At 39.0% G+C, this 21,070-nt stretch overlaps 1 protein-coding gene across 1 annotated transcript in view; it reads right to left on the minus strand.

The window, feature by feature from the left end:
- rhoj (ras homolog family member J) overlaps positions 1-21,070 on the minus strand; it is a 35,692-nt gene that overhangs the window by 8,168 nt on the left and 6,454 nt on the right. The window contains exon 2 of the mRNA XM_039741046.1: positions 10,569-10,627. Within this exon, the coding sequence (XP_039596980.1) occupies positions 10,569-10,627 (59 nt within the window). The remainder of the gene's footprint in view (positions 1-10,568; positions 10,628-21,070) is intronic.

A 21,070-nucleotide genomic window follows, 5' to 3' on the forward strand; every position in this document is an offset into this window, starting at 1 on the left:
CTCTCAAGGCTAAGTCTTGGACAACCTTGTTTTATAAAAGTCTACATCCACAAGCAGTGAGATGCATGAACTTAACTTCTTGACCTTAATAAGTATCTACACTAATCTGATACATATGTCAGTTTGTTTGTGTTGGGTGGCTAGTTTGGGGACCATTGCAGAATATGAATTACTGTTGCCCTTTTGGCATGTGTTTGTATCATTCAGTCTAGTATTTCTATGAGCTTCACCAAATCAAGTTCCATGCAATAGAAACTTATGGAAATTCTCTGTTTACACAGAAATCTACTCTTAGAAGAACTACTGTATTGCTGTTTGATTCATTTTACCCTAACACAAAACATACACTTTTAGTTTTTTTCACTTTCTTTTTTTATGTAAAGTGTCATTAACAATGTGCACAACTAAGAAGTATAGCTCCCAGTCACTAGCATTGGACATACTGTTCTACTAAATGGGACTGATGGTCATTGGTATTTCATTAATATGTGAAGGAACTAATAGTTTCATAAAAAGTTTAAAGTTATCTTTCAACATTCTTAATTTAGTCTATTAGCTGCTGTTCTGTGCCACCCCTCTGGTTAAAATGAAAATTCACTTTATTTTTATGTCGCACACTTCCCATTGACAAGGTCTGGGCACTCTACACATTTGCTGATAAAGTACAGTTAGAACACAAAACGTCACATATTGTGAAAATGTATACCATCCACTTTCTAAACCTTTTTTCATTACAATGCTCTAGAGAGCCACACCTGAACCTGACGGTGATACTGTATGTGTAAACACCAGTCCATGGCAGAGCTTACTCACAGACGCACTGACAGCCTGATGTCCCTTGAGAAAACCCTACGTGAACAAAGGATGAAAACAAAAGCTCCACACAGACAGCCACTGGGTCTGAACGTGGGTCCTGGACCTGGGAAGTGTAAAACGGAAATCAGTGCATAGTGCTGTGCTACCATGATGCTCCTCTGTGTACAGAAATTCTCAGATCCAGAATTTTTTTTTTATCATTATTTATTTATTTCCTTCCTAACTTCCTAATACAGTATGCTGTGTGATGGGAGTTATTTGAGCTGCACAGTTATGAAAACAGAAATACATATATACACTCATAATGCTCAAGAAAAGCAGAAATAAATTTAAAATTATGATATACAACAATAAAACAAACACATTGGTTAAAAGAACTACAAGATACAATCAACACACATTAAAAAAATTATACCTGAAAATGACACCACAACAAGCAAAGCAGAATTGAAACAATTCTACAATGTGTGTAAAACTGTAGAAAATCAAATCTCATTTTAACTCCAAAAAAAAACAACAAAATAAAAAAAATTGGATTAAAACCATAGTTAACACACCATCCATACTTAGATGAGAGAGCCATAAGGACCAAAATACAATTTTGAGATACTGTAATTCCCCTTGCACAGCATGTTAAGACATCAAAAGGTAACTGAACAAAAGGCAAAAGATGAGGCCTGGCAGCTTATTTTAGAACAGAATTAATGCATGTTTGACAAATTCAAGTTCACATTTATTGTTATCTGTACATAGTACAAAGGAATTCTGACTTGCATGCTTCCTCAGAATAGTGTCAGTAATACATTATCAACAAAAAGACGCACACAAAAGAACATAAATGGAATGAACCACACACACACACATTATATATATATACATACATACATTACACATATACACACATGCACAATATATAAAAAGAGAGCAGGTACAGACAGTAGTGTTACGACTAGCTGTTCAATAACCTTGCATGCAGAAACATGTTATTATGACTTGGCATTAAGTCATCTTATGACCTGTGAATAGAGACTGTTCCTGAATCTACTCGTGTGAGTGCTAATGTACCTGTACTGTTTGCCTGAGGGGAGGAGTGAGAAATGTGACTGTGCTCTCTGCCATTGCTTGTAAGTTAAGTTTGTATTATTTAAACTAGGAAAAAAATCAACACAAGTTTCCTGTTGACTTAAAGAGGGTTGGTTCCCAACAAGATAACCTGATGCGTGAGCAATGTAGTATAGGAGATTCCAGTGGATTTACAGTGACATTAGTCTTAAGATTAACGCAGCAACTGTACAAAAATATGAAATGAAAAGAAGTTGGAAGTGATCAAGCTTCGGAGCAGCTGTGCTAAAGGCTATGACCCTAAAATTTTACTTAAAAGTTTCTGTAAATTAATTTAATGAGTAATAATACAGGTACAAAAAGTGAAAAACTTAGTAATGCATAAAAATAATCAGCTAAGGAAAGAAAAAAATGTATTGAAAATCATGAGCTCATGGTCCTTTAGAAAAAGGCACATTCAAGTCTGTCTGACTGAAGCCTACGTAAACAAAAATTAAATAAAAAGGCATGGTTTACATTCACTATTTATTAACTACAGCTAAGCTACTTATTTTTCATCAAGTAAATTAAGTGAATTCCACTATGAAAATAAACTATCCATGAAATTTAAAATATTTCAGTTTCTTTTCAAATTTCAGGTTGTATCTGCATCCAAACAGGTGCCCAAAGCTGCTGGAACAGGACGTTTGTATTTTGGAAAAAAAACATTTTGGGGACTTTTTATAGACAGGCAGATTTTGTTTTACATATATTTTTACATGTGACTGTCTTTGATTAGCAATCCAACTATAAAATTACAGGCTTTATTTCTCAAATTTGGGGGAAAAAAAAAAAAAACATATTCACAATAGGCGGCAAAGTGACGCAGTGGTAGTGCTGCTGCCTCGCAGTAAGGAGACCCGGGTTCGCTTCCCAGGTCCTCCCTGCGTGGAATTTGCTTGTTCTCCCTATGTCTGTGTGGGTTTTCTCCGGGAACTCCAGTTTCCTCCCACAGTCCATAGAAATGCAGGTTAGGTGCATTGGCAATTCTAAACTGTCCCTAGTGTGTGCTTGGTGTGTGTTTCTGTGTGTGTGTGTGTGTGTGTGTGTGTGTGTGCATGCCCTGCCCGGGGTTTGTTTCCTGCCTTGCGTCCTGTGTTGGCTGGGATTGGCTCCAGCAGACCCCCATGACCCTGTAGTTAGGATATAGCAGGTTGGATAATAGATGGATGGATATTCACAATATTCTCAATTATTTTTACTTAGCAATTATCAATGTTTCATTGCTATTCCGTTACTGGATTGGACAAAATAAAAAATAAAATGTATTAGGAAATAGAAAGCACTGGTGAGCAATAACAATGTTTAATACTGTGTATTATAAACTGCTGTGAGGGAGTTTGAGCAAAATATCATTCACTCTTTTGCACAATTTTATAGGTGTGGTTAACACTAGCATTATATAAATATTTTTCCACACTGTTTGGAAAATGACTATTATGCTGATGATGATTGTTCATCACCCATTGTAGTTCTAAAAGGTACACTTGAACAATGACATAACAGCAGCAAACATTCAAGACCCTATTTGAATACATACAACCAATCTATCAGAACATAAACATACACATTTCTAGAAGCAGGCATATGTTTGGGCGAATGGCACACAGAGGCTCTTAATTCCAATTCAAAAATCCCTCAATCAGTTGAGTTAACCCACCACTTCTTCCTCAGTGTGTTGTTAATCTGCTTCTTTTCTATTACAGGGTCTCAAGGGGCCACAGCGTATTGAGCAATTCTTAGCTGTGAGGTCAGTACTAACCATGGATGGAACAGCAGTCCATTGCAATGCACACTCACTCTCAGTGGTAAAGAGACAATTCAGAGCCACCTAGTAACCCAACCTGCACATCTTTGGGACATGGGAATAAAACTGGAGTACATGAAGATGAATACATCAGGTCAAGGGCAGAGTCATATGGCCGAGATTTACACCCACCTCCCCAGAGCTGTATGGTGGCAGCACTAACCAAAGTGCCACCTAGTTTCTGCCACTGCTAATTTGTTTATGGAAAGCATTTAAAAATATACCCCCTCCCCCCAACTACGACAGTAGAGTACACATCCACTGGGACAGTACGGCCAAAAATGAAAAAAGAATAGAAAAAAAGGATATTACAGTAGATGGAAACAAACATAAATGGAGGACGCACAAGATATTACATTTACCTTTACTTATTTAGCTGATGCCTTTATTCAAGGCTACTTACAACATTTATGATACAATTGGTTACATTTCTTTTGGTTTTCCAGTTGGAGCACAGACAGGTGAAGGTAACTTGCTCATAGTCACACAGTGTATCGGGATTTGAACCCACAAACACAGGGTTTGAAGTTCAAAGCCTCACACCACTATGCCTGCCTTTTACAGTATAGCATTGGGAAAGAAACATAACAGGAGGAACAAATAAATAAAACGGAGAAATCCGCGAATATTTACTTGCATGCACGTATTTTAATATGCTCATAAACATGAATATACACGAGTGTAAAGCTATGAGAGAACATAAAACAATGGCATTGTGTATATGTGTTTCAACAAAAGTACTTGACACACCAACTGCAGTTTTTCATAAACATCTCAGAGATGTCAAGTAAAGCAAGCAAAAGTTTGACCCATATAAAAGCAGAGGGTTCATCTCTCCTTTTGCATCTTTTGGCTTTGGCCCCAGTAGCACCACGTATCTTGCCATCTCTTCTACACAGGAAGATGCGGACATTCCTAAGCAAATCCTCGTCCCGCCCGGCTCCTCGTCCTTGTAGCCTCACAGATGGGGCAGACCGAATTACAGCAAGAGTGCTGCGTGTGAGTTCCTCGGTTCTTTCTTCCTCTCCCATGGGCGCGTGATCACATGCAAAGGCCATGTGCTTTACCCGGGGGTCTTATTTATGCAAATGAAATCTCCTTCTAGGCTGACATCATTAGTGACATTCAGGGGGCACGCTCGGGCCGTTCTGTAAAGGCGATCGTGTTGATTACAAAGCCCCTGAAGCACCATTTGCACGTAACGGGTGGGTGGCTGCTCACACCACTGCCTATACCCTCTTGACTCAATTCATTACATGATAATCCCCCCCTTTGTTAAATAATGCCCGATATTGTTCTTGGGCTTCAACAGCCACAATACACATGCCTACATCAGTGCTTTCACTGTGCAAGTATGAAGGCTGCGATCAAGAACTGCGTTTTGTTTAGGAAACGTGATTCTGTGTTTGATGAGACTTGTTTTCCTTTAAATTATTCATCCATTTATTTTTCAATCCGCGTAATCCCACTACAAGGTCGCAGGGTGGGAAGTAGGAGTCAACCCCGACAGTATTGACGAGGCTTAAATGAGTTATTGTTTCTTATTCGACCAGACTGGGCATGAATGACTAGTGTGCCCAGTTTATATGTATATAATAGACATGGTCATCCTTTTGCAAATAAAAGTCCTTTAAGAATCAAAAGACGTAAGATACTTTCGAAGCAGCATATCAAGACTGAACACTTGAACTCCCCCCACGTCTCTCATACCTCACAGTTGCACCCATGGGGTCTTAAACGTTTTACTCTTTAGGACCCAAATAAGAAAACCGGTAACATACTAAGACCCAAGAAGAGGTTTACTGCCATAGTTTTTCCTTCTATACAAACATTTCTGACACGAATAAATGAGAAATTGGAAATCAAACACTGTTAATACAACAATACTTATCATTTTAAACAGGGAGATTTCTAGGGTATATTACTCCCTGTGTGAATGCTTTGGGTAAGGCTTATTGAGGCTGAGAGAAGTTACGATGATTTTTCAAAGGGCAGTATTGATGGTCACTTAATAATACATTTTATTTATATAGCGCCTTTTCCATGCTCAAGGAACTTCACAGAGTTTAGGTCACAGAAATGTAGGTCACTGTACTCGTTTCGTCGATTACGGAGTATGTGGTGAGTTAATAAATAATCAACGTCCTTTATTTACCTTGTCGTAAATATCATTTTCATTTTTAAACGAGCGCGGCCTTTAATACGTTCTTCTGAACGAGTTCACAAATTATTGCTTATATCACCGTTTTATTTAACAATTCAATTAAGTGAATACAAAACTTTGCTTCGTGCAGCTAAATTATTCATGGAAAATGTATGCACTATTTGTACTTTTATACTGGTGACAAGATAAATCCTGATGAAAAAATCAGTTAACAGTCAGTATGACGAATGCCTGCTCGTCTAACAGGTTTGATATTCCCTGTCGCTCTTACTGCTCTCGATCGTTCAAACAAACACGTCCTTCAGACTAACGGGAGATTGGAATTTATCAAATCACTTTCAAACGGTGTTAAGAGATGGAATTCGTCCTTGTGCGTTAAATCTTCTTTGCTCCAATACGTTTTACGTGACCACTGAAACTGCATTTAGCATACAACGGTAAGGCGTCACTAAATATACTTTGACCATACAGTTCAACCCGCCCCATTCTTGTGCCCCAGGAGTTCTTTTCGTTTGCACATTTCACCACACCAGCTCGTCTGTCATTCCCCCTCTTCCATTCTTTCTATTGTCTTTAATTGTGAGTCATCTTATTTTGACTGTTTTATAGGTTGGTGTCACGAGAAATTTTAATTCTATTTTCGGACCTTGCAAACGAAACCCCTCCTTGAGGCTTTAACGGCGTTTTTTGGAAGATGCGTATCTGATCGCATACTACCTCAATAAATAGTAGGATGGGGCGGTGTATCACTCGCCATAGAATTCCCGCTTAGCACTTCGCTAATTTTACTACACAATCATCTCAAACATGTTCGTAACCCATATTTTAAGACCTGCTGGTCTTGGTTCCTTCTTCTGCGCACTGAGGTTCAACAACGTCTTTCAATAATTAAACTGTTCAAAGGTGCTAATTAGGTACCTTCTATAAAACGCAGTTTTCTGGCCGATGTGTGGGATGCATATGCTCCACTATTCCATTAGCGCCAACAGTTTTATTATCATTATTGTTAGTATTATTATTAATATTATATACTTGAGGTTCGAGACTCCAAATGTTAAATTTCATACCTTGTTTGCTTCTTGCTCAGTACACCGATGAGAACGGCCGTTCTTGTGACGTCGCTATCACTGATTGGTTGCAGCCCATGGCCTCGGGCAGGTAACAAGCTTTGACTGGAAACATCTGCGCGCCTTTTTTAAACGCACGTTTCTGTCTGCAAGTGCAAGTACTGTACTCGCTTTTATGCAAAATGTAGTAACGCGCATATCGTCGTGTAGAAACACATGCCATCCACAGCTTCCAAATGGACTTGCAAACTCTAATCCAGAATGCTGACAAGTAGCAGGAAGAAGCTTAACTTTGGAAAAACAGCGACCAGAAACAAGAGCAGAAAAATATATTGGCACATCAGGAAATTCTCCCTTATCTACGATCAGTGCAGGATTTACGTATAAGCTACACAAGCTATAGCTTAGGGCCCCCAAAACAAATCATATTTGGCACTTACATAGAATATCTGGACTTATAAAGGGCCCCATGTCTCAAATAGCTTAGGGCCTTATCAAGTCTAAATCCGGCCCTGTCTACGATGTAGGTATGTATTCAGATGTTTGCCACGATACTGTATGTTTGATGTAATCAATGTACATGTACAGCCTTCATTAAGACGGGCACACACTGTACAGTTTTGGCACGATTTTCAGATAGCTTTGCAGTCGCTGATTGATTTTCTGAATCAGCCTGAATTTCAGCAACATCTGCCATAGTTTCACCTGCATTATTAGAGAATTCACGATGCCCGATTGCATCTTACCACTGTGCTATCGTATCATTGGAAGAATTTCTATCATGTCAGAAATTTCATTCAGCTAGCTGGATGTTCTGCGGTGGGCTGGCGCCCCTGCCTGGGGTTTGTTCCTGCCTTACGCCTTGTGTTGGCTGGGATTGGCTCCAGCAGAACCCCGTGACCCTGTGTTAGGATATAGCGGGTTGGATAATGGATGGATGGATAGTTGAATGTTTGTTCTAATTTGTTTTAATTAAGCCTTGCCATGTTTTTTAAAAAAGTTTTGGATACACTATTTTTTCTCCAGCCGTCTGGAGTTTTTTTGTTTTTTCTGTCCCCCCTGGCCATTGAACCTTACTCTTATTCGATGTTAATGTTGATTTATTTTTTATAATTATGTCTTTCATTTTTCTATTCTTTAATATGTAAAGCACTTTGAGCTACTGTTTGTATGAAAATGTGCTATATAAATAAATGTTGTTGTTGTTGTTACACTTTCAAAGCAAGAATTAGATTTTTTTTTCCAACTTCAAATAATATACAACATAAGTTACCCACTGTATTATAAAAGCAAACTAGTTTTGCAATGTGGCCATCTAATTTCCCACAATTCCTTGTGCAGCATCCCGGGTGTGTGTGCACTTGGCAACAATAATCACAATAGACATGACACAGAGAGTATAGTAGCTGGACATTGCACATTGGATATTACCGTTGCCATGCTCATTTTCTCCCTTTTGATTTCAAAAGGCTAACTAAAATACAGCAACACACATACAGCTAGATGGCCAATGACAAAAGTATCTTAGGAAACATTAGACCCAAAATAAACACAGACAGCAGTAAATCACATAGATTATGCCTCCACTTATCTCTGTAAAATAGACAGACCGCATTACCTACGCCGTCTCAATCATCCACGTATCCAGTTACGCCTTTTTCTATTCTTTGTAGTTTCACAGCACAATTCAGCAAGATTCAGCAACTCATCTGTTTTCTTTGTTGACATTTTTAGAAGTCTGTTGCAATGTTGTTTTTGAATGTGTGAAGCTTAATTGTGAAATGTCAATGGGTAAACCTGTCCATCAGGGCCATTTACATGTATGGTCTGAGCACCCACATCTTGGCAAGCCAATTGGACAGTGCTTGTACAGTTTCAGCACATGTATGACCAGCATCTCTCTTGTGTAATGGGAGCAAGTTGCTCGACTACAAGTTTTAAAAATTGCAAAGTGTATGCCATTGTCTTAGAGTTCTTACCTTATCCTGGTGTTAGTGAAAAATTAGCAATACTGTTTTATTTTGCAAATGACTATATATGCTATCTCATTAAGGATGAAAGTTATGTTGAAGCTTAGCACCAGGCCAAATTGAAAAAAGCAGGTGTGCTTCCTATGCTTCATTGTTAAAAAAAGGAGACTGGATTTGGTGTTTGTATTAAATAAATGCTTCAAATAGATTGACAGTCTGTTCAGGTTTGGGTGTACTTGATGTTGCCAGCATAGGCGCGGAGTCACTGTGACTCTACATTGTATTATACACATACAGAATGCAAGTACAAGTACCAGAAACTAGAATTCGTCACAGTGTGGCCAGGCTAACACTCCATGATAGCACGAGAAGCCCAGAAGAGCCTCAAAGTAGAGTTGCTGCTTCTCCTGATCGATTGGAGTAAGTTTAGGTGCTTTCGACATTTTGTAAGGATGTCTTCCCCCTAGAGCTGCTCTTCAAGCATCCCAATGGGCAGAGAACCTGCAGCAGACCCAGGACATGGTGAAAGGAAGACATCACTTCACTGATTGGGAATGTCTGGGAATTCCCCAGGAACAGCAAAAATGTGTAGCTGGGGCCAGGAGAGTGTGGGGTGACCTGCTTGGCCTGCTGCCAACACAACCCTCATGAGGAAAAGTGGATAAGAAATGAGATGAGATTAACAAATGGATGGACTTTGTCAGGAATTCATACACTAAAGTCTCATTTTTATCAAATTTAATTCTTTTGATTTTGTGTAAATTACTAACACACATGTTGAAAAATAACACCTAGACCTACAGTGCTGGCACTATTTTTTGGTTTTGCCAACAACAAAAATGGAGGCCATGGGCCCTGTAAATTTACACTTGTAAGGATTCCAAATAAGGAACAAGCTTCAAGCTAACAAAATATGAAAGGTGGTTTGAGTAAACTGGGGGTTGAAGGGGGAGAGTTTTGGGGGATCAAAATGGAAAGACAACTGTCACTTTCAAAAAAAAAAAAACAAACAACATTGAGGTCCCTATCCCTTTCCACTTCATGGTCTCACATAAAAAGGCCAACATGAACCGTGGGCCTCTCAGTCAGGAGCAGCTGCTTACCCAGCTGAGCTAAAGGGAATTCCCCTCTCCCAAACAAGTAAGTAGGGCTTCTGACTCCTACTGAAACTGTGAGGGTATCTTACTTCACAGTGGCAGGCACTCTTTCTCCTTCCCACCCTCAGTCTCGATGTTCCCTACTACACTTGCCCAGTCCTGTGTTATTCTGGACAAGCTGCCATTAGTGACCGTCAAAAAAATCAGTAAGGTCACAACCATCTCTGTTTCACCTCCTCACACAGCAAGGTTGAATGTGAACCCAGAGCCAGTAAGCAAATAAACAAAAGTCCCCACAGGCAGCCAGTTTTTTAGTTTTCAAAGAGAAAGAACAATCAAATCAATTTTTCAAGATTCAAACTAGCTATTGGCTCCACTTAGTCCACTGACTTCACTACAAAGTCACCTTGCCCCAGGCCTGCTCAGCACATCCCCATTAAAAAGACGCTTGCTTTTACCCTTGTACTTTCTGAAAGACGGCCTGTGGTGTCACTTTTGACTGCTGAGGAGCTCAAAATGTGAGGGTTACCAGTGCAGTTTTCCTACCTGTCCTGCTGTGTCGTAGAGTCCAAGTAAGTGCTGCTTCCCTGAGACTGTCACATTAACTGAAAGGCAAAAAAAAAACAAAAAACAAAAAAAAAAAACAAAGTTTTAATGTAGCGCAATGTACTGGGAGGATGTAAAGCTGAAGCTTAGTGGCTGAGCAAATTTGGAATTTTGGAAGATTGGAAATAGCAGAGGGAAAAGAGTGAGTAAATAATAAGAAGACATAAGGCAACGCGTGGCCAGAATTAAAGAAAAGGTTAAGATCAAGGGATCAAAAAGAACTGAGAAACCAAAATCAAAACACAAAAAGCCATACTTAAAAGTTGTGCAAAGTTCTGACTCCCTAGTTCTAGGTAACTCCATGAAGAGTTTTGTTTAGATTTGAAAGTTTCAGATTCTAGATACAGCATGCCACCATTTTAAATACTCTCCTTAAGATGACATTACATGATACATCTTCAAAGGGTCAAGTGGTGGCAACAGAGCTGCCCTTTTTAACAACAGAGGAGACAAATTGCAGTGACTGCATTAAATGAAAAAATGGTAAGGAAAATAAAAATTAACATTTGAAAATGAAACATATGTCAAAAAATTTCAAATATGAGAACTTTTACAACAGAACTCTGAAAACCATAACACTGGGAGTTTTGTGTCTGGAGTGTACACTTCCCATTTTAACCAAGTTCTTCTCAACAGACACCAAATGAGAATAATGACAGTTCTTATCCTGCTCAGGGTGTTATCGTCTAAATGCAGGACTGCTGTAAGCAGTAGCCATCTATTACCAACACCCTGGCCAGGGAAGAAATGCCCATGGAAAAGCTGGACTGACAAGGCCCCAGGTTCTGTTTCCATCCAGGGTTGAAATATTCAGAGGCGCACATTCTCCTTGGATGTTTCTAAATCTCCACTGGTGGTACAGCATGACATTAGTATTGAGACATCCTGATTGATGGAAGGATACACTGATGGTTTAAAAAAAAAAAAGACTTTTCACATTAGTGACACAGTGGTTAGTGCTGCTGTCTCATAGATCTAAGAACTAGTATTCAAATCCCAGTTCAGTCGTTGCCTGCACTGAGGTTGAATATTCTCCTCTAATCTTCTGTTTTGTCTAGTTACTTTCCTAAAATCTGTGTGATACTCTAAATTAATGTACCCGTGCTGGACTGCTGTCCCATCAAGGATGGAAACTGTGTATTCAAAAAAAGAATGAAAAGGGGATACGTGGGATATTTTCTTTTTAGTCATAAGTAACTCTAGTTACAATGCCAAGTTAACAAAACTGGACAAATGTGTTGCATTGCTGGGTCACACAGTAGAGATGGGATGCAGGTTCAAGTGGTGGTATTCCTCCCTTTAAGATTCTTATGATCCTGCTGTGCTCAGGATGACAGCGCCCAAAAGTTTCCAAATATACACCAGGAACTGGATTTTTAAATCTGTCTAGTTTTCATTTAAATCAGGAAACACCTTTATGTCTATTTCCTGCTGGACTGCACACGGGCTCCTGTTTGTCATGTATGGAGATGAGTTTCAATAGCAGATCCAGCTTACACACACATTCTGTGTATGTTCAAGGTCCAATGACCTTGCCTATTCAGAAGAATAAAAATGAAAGACCTACTTAATTTACACTCACAGATGACTCCCCTAACCACTTTAACAGTCACTCCTGCTCTGGGGGGGGTTTGGACATCCCACCTGAGCCGTATGTCTGTGGCTTTCCGTGTCTGCTGGAACTGTGAGTCACACTCCTATATTACAAGGTGCCCAGTGTAACTGTGCTGGGCACAACACTGCATACAGGGAATGCAAAATAGACGGACTGTAAACAACCCATATTTTGCCTAGTGATTACCTGAAGTATCTGACACATATTTACTGAGAAACATGTCAGCATCACGGAGATGGAAGCAAAGTAGTGCCTTGGCAGGAGTAAACATTGCACTTGTTTGGTGATCGACAGGAGTAAGCCTTGTCAGAGATTTGAGTAAGAGAAAATCCACTGCCCACCATGATAAACAGGTGAGAAAAACGTAATCTATCATTGTGATTCATGCCATCAGAATCAGTGTAGGTACACACAAGTTTGTCCCAAGTTATCAGAGGGCATGACCTAAGCTCATCCAGAGACCAGTAGCTATGCGCTGATGGCAGACAACCCATCACATGTCAACCGTAATGAATCCCCTGAGAGAGTAAACTCATGGTGGGGGACATTCAGAGGGCAATAAGAAGTTACCCATCTATATTAAGTGTAGCCCTGCTGTCCTAGAGGCTACCTAGGATATCAGCACTAAATGTTCTAAAGGACCACTGGAGGGCACTCTTACCTAGGGGCTTAATGACTCTTCAGCTAGGTGAATGCTAAATAGCAGGCAGGAAAGTAGACCAGAGTTAGGGAAAGACAGACCTGATTTGTTGCGAGAAAAATGAGGGTTGTGAACTTACTGGATAACTGGGCAAAAGTCATTCTAGTGAGGCTCATGGAGGTTTCATTAGCTTCCTGTTTATGTAGATAGTTATTGTTTACCTTTTGTTCATCCCTCCTTTATGAATGATATTATTCAATTAAACACACACACAATGGTCTAAAGTCTACATTAGTTCAGATGAAAAGGAGCATCTAAATGGTGCTCTGCTATGACAAACAGTGAACACAGAATAAAACATGGGCAAGGAGAAGACCCAAAATTGACTATCAATCTAAAACAGCACACTTGGACACACAAGAAGAGTTCAGAGCAAAATGTTGCCCTTCATTTGTAAAATCAAGAGAGTTCAAATCGACTATGAGAAGAGTTAAGATGGCCTTGCACTTTTTAGGCTAAGCTGTGCAATAATGTCTTATGACACAGTAAGGAGATTGCCTCTAATATAAGAAAAGGGGAATGCTGTCTTCAGTACATGACATCATGATCTAGTGGCTAAGTTGTTTAATTCAAACACCTAATAATTTGTGGTTTCAATTCTCACATTGGCTTTATTGAAGAAATCTGAGCTTGTCACTAAAAACATGTATGTCATTGTACCACCAGTTCAAGGGGTCTTGTGGGGCAAAAATGGAACAAACCTACGTGCTACTGAATAAGAGTAAGCCTTTCAGGATGAGAAAGAGGGGGGACAGAGATGGTAAACACCACACAGACAATGAGTCTGGAGAAATAGCAAAGTAGGTGGTGAGATAGGAGTGTGGATGGTGAAAAAGTAGAGAATCCACCCCACCACACAACCAGGGACAAAGTCTGTCCTGTAAGGCCCTGTAAGGCTGTAGGTGATTATGTGTTCGTAATTGTCAGTTACTATGCTTTGTTATTCTATGATTTTGCTATAATCTGCATGTGAAAAAGAAAGTACACCTTCCTACAGTTCTATGGTTTTACGTATCAGGACATAAAAAACATCTGGCCCTTACCAGGTTCTAAAATTATTTAAATTTAATCTCAGGTGTTAAGCAACACACAACAGATTCCACTGTGTCATTATTTTACAAAATAATGTGAATAGTGTGAAAAACTAAGTACACCCCATGATTCAATAGCTTGCAGGACCACCTTTAGCAACAATAACTTGTAGTTAATTAATTATTAACTAGAAGTAATTATCTTCTGTATGACTTTATCAGTCTCGCACATCATTGTGGAGGAATTTTGGCCCACTCATATTTACAATGTTCTTTAGTTCATTAAGGTTTGCGGACATTCATATATGCATAGCTCTCTTAGAGTCCTGCCACTGCATTTCAATCGGGTTGAGGTCTGGACTTTGACTGGGCCATTGCAACACCTTGATTATTTTCTTTTTCAGCCATTCTGTTGTAGATTTGCTGGTGTGCTTGGGCACTGCCCTACTGTATGCCCAATTTCGTTTAAACTTTAGCTGTTGGACAGATGGCCTCACATTTAACTCTAGAACACTTTAGTATACTGAGGAGTTCGTGGTCGAGTCAATGACTGCGAGGTGCCCAGGTCCTGTGGCTGTAAAACAAGCCCAAATCACCCCTCCACCACTGTGGCCGACAATTAGTATGAAGTGTTTGCGCTGATATACTGCGTTTGCTTTTCACCAAATGTGGTGTTGTATATTACAGTCAAACATCTCCACTTTGGTCTTGTCTGTTCCAAAAATCTTGTGGTTGGTTCAGATGCAACTTTGCAAACCTAAACCATGCTACCATGTTCTTTTTAGAGAGAAGAGACTTTCTCTTGGCAACGATTCCAAACAAGCCATACTTATTCAGTCCTTTTCTAATTGTACTGTCATGAACTTTAACATTTTACATGCTGTGGCCTGTAGAGTCTGAAATTTGTTTTTTTTTTTTTAACAGTTTCTCTAAGCACTGAATGGTCTGACCTTGCAGTGAATTTATTTTGCCATCCACTCCTGGAAAAATTATGAACTGTCCTGAATGTTTTCCACTTGTGAATAATTTTTCTCACTGTAGAATGATGAACTTCAAATTGTTTGGAAATGGCCTTATAACCCTTCCCAGATTGATGAGCAGCAACATTGGCTTCTCTAAGATCATTGCTGATATCTTTCCTCCTTGTCATTGTGTTAACACACGCATGAATGCCCCAGACCAGCAAACTGTCAAAACATCTGCTTTTATAGAGGTGGTCACACTTGCTGATGATCTGGACATTTGATTACCAGCACCTGGCTGCTACTTACCCTCTTAACTCCTATTGTAGCAGTAAGAGTGTACTTAACTTTTCATAAACTGCTTCAGCATCTTGGCTTAGTTTTTGTTATATAAATAATGGCAAGGTGTAATATCTCATGTGCTTTGAGTAGTGAGAAAAGTGCTATATAAATGCAAAGAATGTATTTTTTTTGTTGTTCATCTGAAATTGAATTTACCTAATTTCAAGAGCTGATAAAATTATTTTTTAATGTCCCTAAAAACCTAAGAATTGAAAGCGGATGTACTTTTTTTTCCAGCATAACTATGTAACTATATATATATATATATATATACACACACATACATATATACACACATACATATATACATACATATATATACATACATATATATATATATCTCCATATACACACATACACACATACATACATATATATATATATATATATATATATATATATATACACACACATACATACATATATATATATATATATATATATATATATACACATACATACATACATATATATATATATACACATACATACATACATATATATATATATACACACATACATACATACATATATATATATAACACATACATACATACATATACATATATATACACACATACATACATACATATATATATATATACACACATACATACATACATATATATATATATATATATACACATACATACATACATATATATATACACATACATACATACATATATATATACACATACATACATACATATATATATATGCTTTCATCAGTGAAGTGATCCCTATTAATGCTTTAAAGAGCCTGGATACCTATGTGTCCCCCTTTTATAACCATTGCTCCATGTATATTGCCTTACTCTTTGGATTGCCACAAAGCAACCTGCGAGATTGGAGGAAGGTTGAGAAGACATCGTGAGAGGAGACGATAGCGTCGTGAAAACAAGATGGACTGTGAAAGGACAGAAGCAGAAATGCTCCCACACCACCACATAATTACAATTCGGACAGTGATTCCAAGTAGGCCGTTCCTATCGAATCAATGTCCAAGGGTTTTCTTTTGTAATTTTGTTTCCCTTATAAAAAATCATAATGCTGTGTGACGAAGGGCCCAGTTCACGACTGGCAGCCGCGTTTAAACAGGGAGCCCTTCACAGACAACTTTAACACGCAACGTAGTTGGGCGCACATGGCTAGTATATATATATATATATATGTGTGTGTAATGCACTATCTGCCAAACAATACACAGAGTATACAATACATGTTTTACCCTTATTGGGGCCCATCAGTCATACACACTTTTTGCCTTTGATATCAGCACCTGTGACGAAGCCTTTGACACTGCGCCACAGCGGGGTGTAGATTGGAGTACAGTATTACATTTTTAGGAATCGCAATCTAATAATTTTAGGTGGTTACCTGGCAGGTAATGTTTGTTGTTGGTTGACCAGTTATCAAACATCCACCACGTCCTCATAGATAAGTGATACAGCATCGCCCAAACAATACCAACAGTACACAACATATTTTTCACCCTTATTGGGGCTTTTCAGGTGTACGCACTTTCTGCATTCCCGTATAGGGATCAAACCTTGTTAAGGGTTCTGTCCATCTGCCATGCAGTTACTCACTGTGGCTAGCACCTTGATCTTGGTCTTGGTCTTAGCCAAAAGCTTGTGATGCAATATGCACTCGTGGAGCAAAAAACCTCAGCAGCAGCAACCTCTACGAAATTATTGGGGTTCACACCTTTCTTACAGCTTCTGTTTAAGTGGTATTTTTCTTATACTGAAAACAGAAGAATGTATGGATAAAATAGAACTGTTCAGTATACTCTATATGAACCACCTTTATTTTACCAGAGGTCTACATATTTCCTAGTACTAATAATAAAATTATTATGTATTTGAAAAAAGTTGTCATCTAGGACAATTTACCATATCAGGATACATTACACATATCTGCAGATTCTATATATTTTATAGATGGGAGCGTAGGGCATGTTAAGTGACTTGCTTAAAATCATAAAGTGAGGCAGAGGTATATAATGAACCAGAAACACTTAAAGTTAATATGTCTAAGACATTACACCACGCTGCCTGCTAATCATCCCTCCCTATTTTAATGACAAATTCATCATTTTGTATATATTTGGACTCATTTGTCATTATTCTGAGTATGCAGTCAGGGGTTGCTCGTCTAGGAGACACTACCTTTAGTTTTGTATAGAAATTCAAATTATACTCATAGTGTGCTATGCAAATATTACGTCTGTCTATATATCTCCTTCAAATTACTTTTCAAAATGTAACGTCTTTTTCACTTGCAGGTCTAATGCCATCCTCATTCTCTCAAGTCTTCAACACAGACACCCAATAAATTACCCAACAGTTTGTACCTTGCATGGCTGCTTGGCTTCTTCATACCTGGAAAGCAAATATCATCTCCTTCATATCTGTCAAAATTGAACAGGATCACACTCTAGCACTCTGATCCCAGGGCACTACATAATGTCTAAGATCTCAGCAACTGCCAGTTCATGTGACAAACCCACAATCACAGGACCCAAGATACACATGACCACTCATCACCTTCAAAGTGAAAACTTTTAGTGCCAGAGTATAGAAAGCCTGAGGCTCTGCTCCACAACAAGTGACCCAGATGCAACTCTTTTCAGCCTTGTCAAGCTCAATTTATACATTTACCCAGTCCTTTGGAAATCCTTTGGAAATATCTGTGGCAGTCTAAACAAAACCAGTAAATGAAATCTACCACAGCGGAAATAGGCCTCTTGGGATGTAGAGAATGGGGTGTTTGCAGCCTCCTTCAGTTTTACAATTTTCACTGTCTGGAATATAAACTGAACACAAAGGCAGGTACATTGTGCTAACTGGAAACTCTAAATTGGCCCTGTAGGAGTATGGCCTATGACAGACTGCCGTGTCCATCCTGCAACTGGATTAAGCAGGTTCAATAAATGGGTGGATGGATGGATGGATAGGATATATGATATGGTGAAAAAGATTCAAATTACACTGAGCGATGAGTTTTCTCGGGGCAACATGCAACATTTCTCCTATTGATGTGGAATAAAACACATACTGTACTTCTGGTGTCACCTTTATTAGACAGTAAATGCACAGCATGAACGGTGAGATGGCAAATTACTTCTCCTAAACTGAAGCCTGAAGGGCTAGCGTTGCCTTTTCTGCTCACAAATATCCATCTATGAAGACTATAATGGGCAGAGTGGGTCACTGAGTAGTTTGTATATAACATTTCATAACATAACTGGCAAGTCTGAATGGTCCAGTGCAACACTAGATAGGCATTAAGCTGCAATGACATTATTTAGTAGACATGCTGTCCCACAGTTGTAAGAGCGTATTACTGAGAAATTGTCTTAACAACAGTTTCATTCACAAACACAAGAATAACTGGCAGCTAGGAACAGCTAAGCTACTAAAAGCCATCATCCAATAGATTGCCCTGCCAACTTGAGATGCCCGCTGTGGGCGTATCACTGAGTAATTGTCTTAACAACAATTTCATTAATAGACATAGTTTAAAATAACTGGCAAGTCTGAAAGACAAAACACAAAAAATACAGCAGCTGTAGATACTAAGTAGTTCTTAAACTAGAATGTCACAAATTGGTACAAGGGTATGTCATCCTGAGATGCCCCCTCTATAAAAATATCAGAGGGACATTGACTTGGATGACTGTAATGCTGTAGAATGCTATGCCAACTTTAGTTGCCTTCAGTAAGCAGAATGAAGCTCTGAGCAACTTTCCTTCAACGGTTTCATTAGCACACATGGAATAGTATTATTGCCAAGCCCTAATGGTAGAGCTTTAAACCAACTGCAGATACCCAAATTACATGGAGTAGAGTACCAAGTAATTGCCTTTGAACAACATGGCATAGCATAACTGGCAAGTCAGAATAACACTGCACTAAGATAAAGCAGACACAAAACAGATACTAACATGCAACGTCATAATGTGTAGAATTCTATGCCAACTGGCAATATATACAGTGCACAGAATGCACGGTTGAGCAATTTTCTTTCATTAACACACATGACTTAACATAACAGGCAAGTTTAAATTGGCACAGCTCAAGATTCAGCACAGATTGGATGCACATTAAATTGGAATGCCAATTGCAGGAGAATTTTATGCCAACTTAAAATGCCTGCAACTAATATCACCAAGCAGCTTTCCTTCACCAATATTTACACAATCCACAAGGCATGTTTTAATGCCAAAGGTTGACTGACTTGGATTCATTAATCCTTCCATCCATCCATCCATTTTCAAAGTTTGTTTAATTTAATTGTATGGTCATGGGGAACTGGAGCCAATTCTGTCATCATCCAGAGCAATGCAGGAGTTGAGACTAGACATTTGGTCTTTTTGTAGTCCCTAATTAGCTTGAAACACAAACAAGTGGATGAGGTCCAGCAAAAATGTTCAGAGACGGATTGCTGTATGCGGACAGCCTTGTGCCTGAACTTGGTGATCATAACAAGTTAAAGAAGACTCCCTTTTCAAAAAGACAAAATGAAACAGATATTCAGCAGCACAAACTCAAAATACTTTTCATCTTAAGTAACTAGCCTTTCTGTATATTGCACTGGCCGAATGTTAAGGCAAGCACCACCATTACTAAAAATTACAATACAATTTATTTTTGTATAGCCCAAAAATCACACAAGGAGTGCCGCAATGGGCTTTAACAGGCCCTGCCTCTTGACAGCCCCCCAGCCTTGACTCTCTAAGAAGACAAGGAAAAACTCCCAAAAAACCCCAGTAGGGAAAAATGGAAGAAACCTTGGGAAAGGCAGTTCAAAGAGAGACCCCTTTCGAGGTAGGTTGGGCGTGCAGTGGGTGTCAAAAAGAAGGGGGTCAATACAATACAATACAATACACAGAACAGAACAAATCCTCAATACAGTATACAAATAAAAAATTTTAGAAGTATGTAGCAGAATTTAACAGTAGATGATATCACATAATACGATTTGGATTTGTTTAGCCCAGCTGCTTTTGCATTAAGAATGGATGGCTAAGGCCTGGTTACAAACAGATCACCACAGGTATCATTCCAGGCCAGGACGGTTTAAACAGTGCAAATCCTGTTATCTTCATGGAGATAAGAAAATACACTTGCCTGGACTGGAAGGTTTGGGTTGCCCCACTGAAAAGGCTCATGAGGACTCATGCTCTGAAATATCTTCATCTCAGGAGTGACACACTCACATACACATTGTGAACAAGTGTTTAAGTTAACAGAAAGGAAAGTAATAAAGATTATTTTCAGGATGGATTCTTAGTTAATTTTTAACTTGTGGTCTGTGACACCTAAAATTATTTTTCTCTTTTAGTGAAGATATACCAGTTGCCATGCATGGTGTCATAGGCAAGCAAGCAAGCCAGTTGTAGGCACTATAAGTTTCATTGAACCTGCATACATAAATAAAGCCTGATGCAGAAAGCATCACAAAAGGTGGAGGCATCCTTTTAATACTGGACATTTCAAAAATTTAAGTCACAGAAAGAAAAGAGCAACTAGCAGAGACTGACAGAGGTGCCGTCCCACTGCATAGTCCCACTGTAGGCCATTCAGATGACTCACCACTTCGAAATGTTGACGTCAGTGAGGCACTCTTACTTTGCAGCTGCTTACTCGCTTCTGGTCCATTTGCTGAAGTGAACTGTGACTCAGGAACAAACACTTGCCCAATCAATTTGAGAAACACACATGCCGTGTTGAATTCCTACATGGCACTTCTGCCAGCCTGCCCAGCTGTATTTACACCAGGAA

This window comes from Polypterus senegalus, chromosome 18, assembly GCF_016835505.1.
Source record: "Polypterus senegalus isolate Bchr_013 chromosome 18, ASM1683550v1, whole genome shotgun sequence".
Lineage (NCBI taxonomy): Eukaryota > Metazoa > Chordata > Cladistia > Polypteriformes > Polypteridae > Polypterus > Polypterus senegalus.